Raw genomic sequence first — 12,314 nt, 5'->3', positions numbered from 1 at the left:
TTGTATTTAAAAAAAATGTTTATTTAACTAGGCAAGTCAGTTAAGAACAAATTCTTATTTACAATGACGGCCTACACTGGCCAAACCTGGACAACGCTGGGCCAACTGTGCACCGCCCTATGGAACTCCCAATCACGGCCGGTTGTGATACTGGAATCTAACCAGGCTGTCTGTAGTGATGTCTCAAGCACTGACATGCAGTGCCTTAGACCGCTGCGCCACTCGGGAGCCCAATATATTTCCATCTCTGAAGTTCCTTGAAGACTCAAGCTCAAAAGGGGCAGAAAAAAATATCAAGATGAAAACAGATTTACAACAAGCTTTTTGAAAACACAGTTGAAACAGTGTTGTTTTTAACTTGTTTGCTCTGATAAGAAATACACCATGAGAGAAAAGGTTACAAATAAATATCTTTGGTCTCTCCCTCTCCTCATCTACACCGGCGGTTTCACCCCCGTCTCCTCGGAGAGCCTCCCCCTGCAGGGCCCGTCTCAGTGGTGTTCCCAGAGCTATTAAACTGGATGGGCCATGGCAAACAACAGAAAAGACAAAACATGGACATCGTTTTTCTTCTAACCATAATATTGCATTTATTCAATTACAGCTTGTAATCAATTTTGTGACGCCAGTAAATAATTTGTCCCAGTACGTAAAATACGCCAATTGATAGCAGCATGATAAGTCATCATCAAACACATAATTATTGTGCAAAAATGGAAGATCAGCAAAGGTTATGATGTAAGAGACATCTACAAAACTTTGATAAGTTTGGTGCCTATAGTTCCCTGCGTGTAGCCTCATATCTGGTGATTCCGATATGTGTTTGGTTCTGTATGCTGCAATCCCTTTCTAAAACAACCAACAGCTACTTGGAGGTCAGGACAAGTAGATAGATACAATGTGAAACATGCCAAAATAACTTGAGTTCAATTATCGTAGGAGGCATAGCATATTTCACAGCAAAAAAAAAAAGGAAGACCAAAGTATGTTCACGTAGTCGTATACTGTACACAACGACTTTAACTAGATTGTAAAAGCCAGTGAAGGTTATTAGTGTCAACATTAGTCCATCAGTCTTTCACGATGCAGAGGAGGCTGGTGTACTGTACTGAGGAGTTGGCTGCATATCTGTCAAGCAGAGCTCCAGAGTAAACAGACACAGTCTTACGTAACACCGTCCTGGCCTGGCCACAGTCAGCAGGACAGCTCCAGTATCTGGACCAGGCTCGGGCTACAGACAGACTGTGCTGCAGTACATCTTATCACATCCTCTCTGCCTCTCTCTCTGAATTGAAGCATATGTCTACTAATACAGTCCTCTTCCCAAAATGTCAGCTATGGAGTCTTTTCCAGCTGATTTAGAAATCACATAAACCATGCACAGGGTGGATTTTATGGAAGAGAACATTATATGTTGATAGTTATGGCCTGATGAGTTGAGATCCAAAAGTAAACATAGAAATTAGAGCAGTTTAAAAACTTTAATTCATGGAACAATGCTGGAACTATGCTGTTACAATGCTTGCCAACAGGTTTAGTTGTAAATGTTAACATTTTATTGTGCAGGAAAAGGTTTATAGTGCTTTAGTGAGTTTGTCAAAGTATCAAGAAATGTAATCTGAGACTATAATGATAGTGTTATGCGTTAGGCTCAAATGTAGTCTGTTTTCCTACAACATGGTATATCTTGGTATAATGTGTTAACGGGGAATCCAACGTTTTGTGCCATTGGTCCATCCTCAAGATAAACCTAACCATCATTGGTCCACCGTTATCAAAGAACCAATGTATGTTCTATATTATATTATCTATCATCCAGAATATTTTCTACAATGTTAATGTGAATCCTTGCACCTCTGGGTGCAAGTAATCATGCATTCATTGTTGGGTTTGTGAAGAATCAATAACCCGTTATCATTTTCTAGTTGATTGCTACATTGAAAAAAAAATATATACAGTACCAATCAAAAGTTGACACACAATACTCATTCAAGAGTTTTCCTTTTATTTTTTACTATTTTCTACAATGTAGAATAATAGTGAAGAATTCAAAACTATGAAATAACACATATGTAGTAGGCAAAAAAAAAGTGTTAAAACAAATCAAAATATATTTTATATGAGATTCTTCAAATAGCCACCCTTTGCCTTGATGACAGCTTTGCACACACTTGGCATTCTCTCAACCAGCTTCATCTGGAGTGCTTTTCCAACAGTCTTGAAGGAGTTCCCACATTTACAGAGCACTTGTTGGCTGCTTTTTCTTCACTCTGTGGTCCAACTCATCCCAAACCATCTTAATTGGGTTGAGGTCGGGTGATTATGGAAGCCAGGTCATCTGATGCAGAACTCCATCGCTCTCCTTGGTCAAATAGTCCTTACACAGCCTGGAAGTGTGTTGGGTCATTGTCCTGTTGAAAAACAAATGATAGCCTCACTAAGCTCAAACCAGATGGGATGGCGTATTGCTGCAGAATGCTGTGGTAGCCATGCCGGTTAAGTGTGCCTAAATAAATCACAGATAGTGTCACCAGCAAAGCACCTCCACACCTCCTCCATGCTTCGCGGTGGGAACCACACATGCGGAGATCATCCGTTCACCTACTCTGCGTCTCACAAAGACACGGCGGTTGGAACCAAAAATCTCACATTTAGACTCAGACCAAAGGACATAGCAAAGGACCAGTTCCACCGGTCTAATGTTCATTGCTCGTGTTTCTTGACCCAAGCAAGTCTCTTCTTATTATTGGTGTCCTTCAGTAGTGGTTTCTTTGCAGCATTTCGGACATGAAGGCCTGATTCTTACAGTCTCCTCTGAACAGTTGATGTTGAGATATGTCTGTTACTTGAATTTTATTTGGGCTGCAATCTGTGGCGGTCCTCATGAGAGCCAGTTTCACCGTGGCGCTTGATGGTTTTTGCAACTGCACTTGAAGAAACTTTCTAAATTCTTTTAATCTTCCAGATTGACTGACCTTCCTGTCTTAAAGTAATGATGGACTGTCGTTTCTCTTTGATTATTTGAGCTGTTCTTGCCATAATATAGACTTGGTCTTTTACCAAATATGGCTATCTTCTGTATACCACCCCTACCGTGTCACAACACAACTGATTGGCTCAAACTCATTAAGGAAAGAAATTCCACAAATGAACTTAACAAGGCACACCTGTTAATTGAAATGCATTCCAGGTGACTACCTCATGAAGCTGGTAGACAGAATGCCAAGAGTGTGCAAAGCAGTCAACAAGGCAAAGGGTGGCTACTTTGAAGAATCTCAAATATATTTTTGGGGTTACTACATGATTATTTCATAGTTTTGATGTCTTCACTATTATTCTACCATGTATAAAATAGTCAAAATAAAGAAAAACCCTTGACTGAGTAGGTGTGTCCAAACTTTTGATTGGTACTGTATACCCCATGAAGCAAATGGTGATCTGGCAACTCTATCCTGTACTGTATTAGTTTGTAATTTCCACAAATTGCAGATTTAAAATGTATCAACCCCTACAAGAATGTCCATTAATGATGATCCACATAATAATTCACATTTCCTGTTGCTGCAGTATTATTTTCCTGCTGTAGCAAACTGGCTCAAATTAAAACCCTCTCCTTGTATCTTGTAACAAGAATTCCAAATAACATTGGTAAAAGTCTGATTCAGAACTGCGTTGTGTTGGTACAGAGATAGTTTGAGCAACACAAGGACTTGGAGGGCTACAGAGGTGAGATAATCTCCAAACGTGTCCAACATCTCAATTACCAGAGCACGAGGGCCAGTTTAAGCAGCTCTCTGTAGATCTGCTGAAACGTCAAAAGATATAGAACTGAGTTCTCCAAAACTCATCGTCTCTCCTGATGCAAAGTTACAGCATTCACATTCTTGCATTAAAAATTTAAAAAATTGCATTAAAAATAACAAAAGCTGGATGATGACACATCTGACTCAGGGATGTGACCTCCTCTCCCACTCTGGATCTTTGTCCTTGCAGACATTTAAAACAAATATATGTAATCTTTATTTAAACTAGGCAAGTATGGGACTCCCAATCACGGCCGGTTGTGATACAGCCTGGAATCGAACCAGGGTCTGTAGTGATGCCTCAGACCGCTGCGCCACTCGGCAGACACCCTCCCTGTTGTACAGTTCATCTTTCCATAAGCGCTGTCTTTGATAATGTATATCCAACCATGAATAGAATGTCAGTTCCAGAACAGCTTTGTAAGCTGGATAAATCTGTGTGACACAGACACCAAACTGTGATCTCAGGAGCACAGACAGTAGTCCACAGCTCAGGTGCAGTAAAAAAAAAAAATCTAACTGTGACCTTCAGGTTTTACAATACCATTTCACTCCCACTGACAAATATGATCCCAGTCAGATACATGCTGACCTCAGTTCCTGACCAGCAGTATATTCTTTCACCGGTTTCTTCATATCCTCTTTGGAGGAAGGGTAGAGGAGATTTAACAGTATCAGCTTTTGGCTCATGGTCACTTCATTTCGTACTTACTATATTAAGTAATTTGCATGGAAAAGTGTAGAAAGATATTCAATACCAATTAAAACACTAACAGCAACTGAAGTTAAGTTCCAGGGGGAAAAAAGCACTTCATATGAGCGTACTACTGTACAAATCCAGCCTTGTAATCCAGCAAGGCTTGGTTGAGGTCAGAACCTCCTCTTATACGCTAAGGAGGTCAGTAAGAGTACAGAGGGCCGAGGGCTTCTCATGGTCAGGTGTAGAGCTCCTGCCGCCCTCCCTGCAGACAGGTTCCGTTGAGGCCACTGAGGCGCTGGCTATCCATAATCTGCAGCACGTCGTCCAGGATGGAGGGGCCCAGGTCCAGGTGCAGGGAGAGCAGGGAGCCTGCGTGGGACAGGTAGGGGCGCTCCTGGTCCCCATCATCCAGATAAGGGTCCTGGACACACACATCTTCTCCTGATGACAACCTGGGGGAGGGCGGGCAGAACTGGGACGTCTTGCTGGGAGCCTGTGCTGAGGGAGAAGACGAGTCCAGGCCTGGGTGATGGGGCGTCAGGATCTCGTCATCCAGGTGCAGTCGGGGAGGCTTGGGTGGAGGGGGCGCGTTCTGAGGTGGATGGGGGCGGGCCGAGGAGGGTGCAGAGGTGACTGGTAAGGTGATGGCCTGCACCCCTTCGATGACGGGCAGCGAGAGGGCGTTCTTCAGCAGGGGGGAGCGCTCTGAGGAGGGTGTGTGTCCGCTGTCGCTGGCAGTACGGCTGAACTGGAAGGGCTCTGCGTACATGGAGGAGCGCTGAGACAGGTTGTGGCCCTGCTGCCCAGGGAGAAGGTGGAACTTTCCCTGCAGGAAGGACAGGTCCCCAAACAGGTCGTCGTCCCCCCCGCCGCTCCCGATATGGATGGTGTGGCGGAAGTCCCCCAGCGGAGGACTGATCATGTCAGAGGAAAGGATGTCCCGCAGCTTCTCCTTCTTCCCCTTCCTGCTCCGCCGCTTCAGATAGATGGGCGCCTTGGTGGACATGTCGGGAGCCCTCCCTGGGCAGCAGAGGCTCAGCTCCTGCAACAATGTGAGGGGAGGTGGTGGGGAGAAGAGGCCGGGCAGAGCTCCTCTCTGAATCAGACACAGGGAGAAGGAATCAAGCTGGCTGGCTGAGCTAAACCATTAACAGGTCAAATCAGGTCTGGTGATCAGGGAGGACTGCTACTTCTGCAGTCAGCTTTAAAATGATGAATAGTACCAAACAAAGCCTAGATCACTCTCTTGGAACAGAGCTTCAGTGAGCAGGATGTAGGGTTGACACTTTGGCTGCGGAGGAGGTTTCTTGGTGAGGTAAAAGGATTATGTCCACAGTTTTAATCAACTGCAGAAAGAAGCAGAAGAAAAGCCATTAGAACAGAAAACTATTACAAAACCTGTGTTATAAAATGCATGCTTTATAAACATGCAGGAATAATCCTCCGCCATGAGAGAACTTCATTTCATATGTTCTGTAACATAATCTATAGCGATTATGAACACTCAGGCGTTGATACAGGAGGGGAAAACCTCTAGCATGAAACAACCGTGACCATGTAAAAGCCCAGGGACCCCTTAAGCCTAATTTGACTAGCATCTCGGAAACCGTTATTTACGCTGACCCAACACACGGAGTTGAATAAGTTGAGATAAGATAAACCCATAGTTCAGTCGTATCATTTGACGGCAGGACAGAAAATAATGACTCTGTCTATTGTTGTTGGCAACGCAGCGTGGGAATAAAGGCTTTTCTAGTTTTGACGAATCCTGGAATGAATGAATCCTGATCCACTGCGGAGGAGTGGTAGGGAGATGTGCGAGGGTGTGAATAAGGGAGGACATTTTTAGTAGCATGTCTAGAGGACGAGAGAGAGGTTAACCTGGTTTAAACCTATTTAGGGAGCTTTAGTGAAGCAGCTGTGTGTGTCAGGCTGGTGTCTGATGGAGGCAGATTAAAGTGCTGCTTCTCAGTGAGGGCTTTGGCCCCGAGGGCACAGGAGATAGACAGGCCAAGCAGAGCAGGCCAAGCAGAGGCCAAGCAGAGCAGGAGAATGAGAGAGAGGGCATGACTTGCATGCCGCTGACATTAACTCAAGCTTCTTAGGTTCTAGTTATGAGACAGCTATACAGTAGCACCACTGCGTGCACAGGAGGAGCCTGAGCGTCAGTCACTCACAGAGGATTTCCTTTAACGTTTGGTGTCAGCGACTGTGCATAGATCACTCTGCAACAAAAACAAAACCACGCCTCCCTTCTGCCAGCGTACGAAACACAATAGCTGACCTCAACGTGCATACAAAGTATACAATGGTAGAGTGATACCGAATTGAAGCCACAAAAGGCACCAGCGGGAACAATATAATGTCACATGACGTCAGGGTTGCAGAGCGAGAGGAGCTGGTCCAACCAACTTGATCGGGGCTCTGCTGAGCCTGAACAGAGTGCATTCTGGGTGGTGACAGATGCCTCTCACAATAGCACAGACACACATTGTTAACAAACACACAGAGAGAGAGAGAGAGAGACAGAGAAGAGGAAAGGAAGGCGAGAGGGGAGAGAGAAAGAAAGAGGGTAGCAGTGCCAACTGAATGACTGGTCTGTGAAGATAATGACTGACCGAGAGAAAGAGAGAGCAGCGCCTCATCTCCTAGCTGTGCTCTGCTCCATTTGGCCATAGTGAGGAAGCCACTCTCAGGGGCACCATTGTGGACCCAGACTGTGTACGTGAATAATATACAACGGTCTAAAGCACACGATCAATCTATTTCATTAAAATGAGAAGGGTAAACAAAGCATCAGGACGATTAGAATGCAATAATGTAGTAGGATACTATCTAATCACTTAAAAGGTTTGGACAAAACATTGTAATGAGATTCTAGCCTGGTCTTAGATCCTCTGTTGTGTTCGTATGGAACAGCTATACATATGCCTACCAGACTAATGAAATGCCTTTGCCTCCATAAAATCTATTTGTCAGAGTTAACAGATCACCATTATCGGAGGTCAATAGTATTTAACCCTGGTCACAGCAGGTTATAATGACTTACACATACTGATTTTAAACTTCATGTGCATTTAACATGATCAAAAACACATTTGTTCTTCCCCTTTCATATAGGCCTATTCACTCAAACAAACATTCACAGAGAGAGCACTCTTGCACATTGTAAGCATTTTCCAAGGCATGTCTTTCCCCGAACTGGAGTGTTAAACATATTTTAAAGAATGCTTTGCCTACATAACAAAGGGACCAAGATCTTGGTAGACCCCTGAGTTTAAAGATACTGGTCACATGATATTAATATGGCCATTTTGCTCCGGTTCTGCTGAACTGCAACCGTCTGGAGGGCAGGCTGGCCATTATAAACCCCAATCACAGATACAGCAACGGACACAGCTAAGGTCAAGGCTAAGGGACAGCTTCCCTGAGCCATTACTTCACACACAACGGCCATCTGAGTTGTGCGAGACGCCACTTATCAAGTTGATAGGAGCCAAGGTTGTGGAGACAATCTTGTGACATGTCTTGGTTGTCTCCAAAAAAAGCAGCCAGAGGTGCTTTGTGTGTGTGTGTGTGTGTGGGGGGGGGGGGGGGGGGGGGGTCTTTGTAAAAAGTGTGTCAGAAGCTGGGTCATTGTACAACATGGGTGTCAAACTCATTCTACAGAGGGCCTAGTGACTGCCTGTTTCTCTTTTCAATTAAGACCTAGACAACCAGGTGAGGGGAGTTCCTTACTAATTAGTGACCTTAATTCAATCAAGTACAAGGCAGGAGCGAAAGCCCACAGACTCTCGATGCTCCGTGGAATGAGTTTGACACATGTTATAAAATATGTTGACACACAAATCTTTGTTTTCTGCCATTTTATCATGCAATATATTTTCCTCAAGTTCAGTTCCAGTTGAGAAACGGAAGTCACTTTTACTTTCAAACAGGTTAAAAAATAAACAGGAAAAGTAAAACGCAGGAATTTTAAGGGTCTGTTTTGACAAGCCCCTTTCATATTGTCCAAAAGTGTAGCTTCTTGAGTCTCAACTTGTTTCCTCAACACACAAGGTGTGAGCTTAATCCATAAAATTACCAGGCTTCATCAGACAGTTTTTTAAAACTGCCACAGATGAGATTGCACAACACTTGGTGAAGCCCTTGAAAGGCTTGTTCATTTGTTAGATAAATGCATGGAACATACTGTCACAACGTTTTTGGCCCAGGCTGCCATTGCGAGTTCACACAAAGAGCACTGTCAGAGGTCTAAGAAGGACATTGTTCACCCAGCACATACTGTTAACTGCAACCAAGCGCTTTTTGGAACAATGCTCAGTGTCACCATTCAAACTGTTCTGTCACAGGAGGCCAGTGAAAGACAACAGGCCTCAACAGCTGAAGGGATAACTTCATTCTGCATTTAAAATCATTTTACTGCTGCAGGGTGGGAGAATTGTGGCTTGAAAGAAGTCAGTTGTTATGTCTTGATCACACCAAAAGCATCATCTGGATGTGTGCAACAAAAGTTCCACATTCACCTTCTGCTACCTTTTCTGTCAAGCGTCTACACATACAATTTGATGCAGACGTTCGATGTATGCACCACACAGAACGCACTACAACGCAATGCTGCAAGGCAAACGCAGCATTCCATTGGGAACGAATGTACTTCTGGTGTACCAAAACGCAACTCACTGTCGGTGTGATGGAGGAGTTAGTGAAAAACATCTGCTTTCACGAGCCTTTCAAGGAAAGTGGAGCTGAAGGATTTTTGGATCGTAACATTTTTAGATTCCTTTCTCATGATACAAACAGAACCCTGCCGACAATTATTTTTTAAATCCTCACCTATTAAGGAGAAATGATGGAATACTCCCCAAGCCCTCTAAAGTTGTGTGAAAGTGTGAGGTTTGGTAAACAATAGAGAAACAGAATTTGCATAAACATATACAACTAATAGATTTGAGGATCGTAGCACAATACCCAATATCCACCTCTGTCCCAGGAAGAGAGAGCAAAGGGAACAGGATCGAGATTCTCAATGTTTCATCCGCCCAACACATTAATAATTTCCTATATTGTTAGAAATGTCCACTAATCTAGCTAGAATAGAGATATGCTGCAGTATGACAAAACACTCCCAAAAGGGATGACTAATGGGCTAACAGAAGTGTGGAATCCTCATAATAAGATACGAGTCCCATTTGGTCAGATTCAACATAGTCAGTAAGACTGAAAGTAGGCCACTTAGAAATTTAAATGCACGTTTGAGTCAGGAAAGTTTACTCTCATGACCTCAACAAACAAATGTTGCATAAAATTACATTTTAAAAAGGTACTTTACCGGTTGTCCATGCAGTTGGTCCTCTTGGCGGTAGGAATATGAGACAATATATCCACAGGAAAGTATAATTACATAAAATTTTAAAAGCACTCTTAGTGCATTTAGATTTATATCACCTGAGGCAGAACCAAGTAAACATGTACACGAGTTAGGCAAGTATGCGTGCATGTATTTTTCATTTTGTGCGCATGGTATTGGTGATACAAATCGGAATGTACTACCAGTGCTTTGAAAAGTTGATGTAGCCTAGTTATACTTACCTGTTGATATATTGTATCACATTCCTACCGCCAAAAAGGGCAAACCGCATTGACAACCGGTAAAATATATTGAAATATAATTGTATTCAACATTATGGCATGTAGAGGAAACTTATCTGATTCAAACGCTCATTTTTGCCCGTCATAGAATCTATACAATTCAACGTCTGGTTTCCAGGCAAGATGACATAACCGTCGCCCGACAGTCTTTCCGCAGTACCCCTCCTATTCACCTTCTTCTATGATAGCCTAAATGATCTTTTATATAATTTATACTGGATACATGTCGGTTTATCATAGGCGCTGTGCGCAACATTCAAGAAGGTAGAATAGATCCAAAGACCCGCTTACCTCACAGTTTCCCGATATCCGTTATGACAGCCCTGACTTTCACCAAAAATATCTCTCATCTGCCCAGAGCAGGGGTCGGCTATTCAAGGTTGCGTAAAAAGCCGAAAAAGTCCCACCGCTTGGCGATGCGTAGGTGCTTGCATCACAAAACGTAGGCACTTCACATCGCCTGTTCCAGAGGCTGCTACAGCGACTATGTGCAGATATGGTAGAATCCGAGAGATGCGCTACACCCCTTTTCGTTCTCATACCGGAAACTCCGGCACTGGATTTCGCGTCTTACAATTTTGAGGTATAGCTAGCCCAAAGGCGGGCAGATGGCGATATCGATCTGGTATTGATGGTTTCATCTTACCGTCAAAACACATTGTATGCAGCAAGCAATACACTCCTAACCCCCGTGGACCGGTTCGTACATAAACAACTCCCCATTCAGACTGCAAGGCCTCGATTTCCTCATTAACTAAATTTAACAGCGAGGAGGAAAAAAGCGGGAAAAAACTGAAAAAGTGTACTTTCTGTATGAAACACAATTTCCCACCACCAATAACAGTTCATTCTACTAACTGATGTTGTGCCATGCATGCAGCCAAGGGTAAACAAGACTGCTGCAACCTGATTGACTGAAGGCTATACCCAACATCTGGGTCTAGAATTACTAGGCATTAGCTACTTTAGCATGGTGGTTTAAAATGGTGTTTCATTCAAAAAAGTAGGCATATTTCCCCCGTTTTTCTCTGCCTTCTAACCATTAAATCTAGGTACGGATTAAATGGATGCCTATGCAGCCTGAATGGAGAATGTTTTAGGTATGAACCGGTCCACGGGTTTAACGAGTGTATTGCCAGCTGCATACAATGCGTTTGGACGGTAAAATGGAAACTACTGAATATCGCTATCTGCTGGCCTTTGGGTTAAGGGATGGCGCAGGGCCCACCATGTGCATATCACTTTACCAAACGGCCGATGATTAGAAAAGAGAAAACTCTCAGAGAACAATCCCCGAAAGAGCTGTACTCCAGACAGGGTTTAAATTTGGTTGGATTATATGGCTACTTTGTGGCTGCAAATTCAAACAAACACATATGCGCTTCCGACACTGTCCACATGTACAAGCACAGCAGTGTGCACACTGACTAGCGGTTACACATATTTATCCCCAGGGCCGTTTCTAGTTTTTTTGGGACCAGTCCCTAAGAGAGATTTGGTTGGGGGGCCCCCTCACCTCGTGGGCAAAACATTTGAGTGGCACCCCTCTTGACTGTGGAGAGAAAAATGTGCAGCTTTAAAGTTAGTGATTGATGCTAGAGGTTTTGTATAATTTCAGCCATTAGTTCTGAAAGTAGTGCTCCAGAGCCAAACAGGTCCCTGGAAATTGTGCACAATTGTGTTGGCAATACTTTATGAATTTGTAAGTGCTTAAGATCACGGACTGCATCTTTAATGTCCTGCAATTCTACATACTTGACATGGGCCGTACAGAAAATGTTGAGTTTTAAAGCAATTTTTCTGGAATTCTACCAATTTTTCCATGGGCCAGAGAGATTTTTGCAGTTTTAAAACTAATTTCCTGCAATTGTACACATTTTGCCATAACTTATGCCATGTTAATATGATATCTGAGTGGGAGTGAATAACACAATCAACCGGCACTCTCTAGAGATCAGGGTCCCTGGGCACATGCCTTGTGTGCCCGGTTAGTAATGGGGTCATGAATACTACAAGGTTTACATTGCTAGGTAAGTTAGTCTAGCCAGCTATCTATAAAATGTTAACTGACATGGGCTAATTGAGTAACTGTCAGTGACTGACATAAGAGGATAACTGCTGATGGACTACCACATTTCAAAATTGTGTATTCTACTACC

The 12,314-nt window shown here is 43.4% G+C and overlaps 1 protein-coding gene across 1 annotated transcript; it reads right to left on the bottom strand.

Annotated features, from left to right (window-relative positions):
* Positions 1–465: 465 nt before the first annotated feature.
* LOC109873094 (cdc42 effector protein 2-like) lies at positions 466–10,634 on the bottom strand. Its single transcript, XM_020464621.2, has 2 exons — positions 10,447–10,634; positions 466–5,849 (listed from the first exon to the last, which is right to left on the bottom strand). The coding sequence occupies exon 2, from the start codon at positions 5,507–5,509 to the stop codon at positions 4,739–4,741; it is 771 nt and encodes a 256-aa protein (XP_020320210.1). The 5' UTR covers positions 5,510–5,849; positions 10,447–10,634; the 3' UTR covers positions 466–4,738.
* Positions 10,635–12,314: the final 1,680 nt, after the last annotated feature.

Source organism: Oncorhynchus kisutch, linkage group LG28, assembly GCF_002021735.2.
Source record: "Oncorhynchus kisutch isolate 150728-3 linkage group LG28, Okis_V2, whole genome shotgun sequence".
Lineage (NCBI taxonomy): Eukaryota > Metazoa > Chordata > Actinopteri > Salmoniformes > Salmonidae > Oncorhynchus > Oncorhynchus kisutch.
Note: the sequence above shows the minus strand (reverse complement) of the source record. Positions and strands in the feature narration are given on the sequence as shown.

What these genes read in the sequence shown, in the direction of transcription:
- LOC109873094 (XM_020464621.2), bottom strand. Translation starts at nt 5,509, where the DNA reads ATGTCCACCAAGGCGCCCATCTATCTGAAGCGGCGGAGCAGGAAGGGG.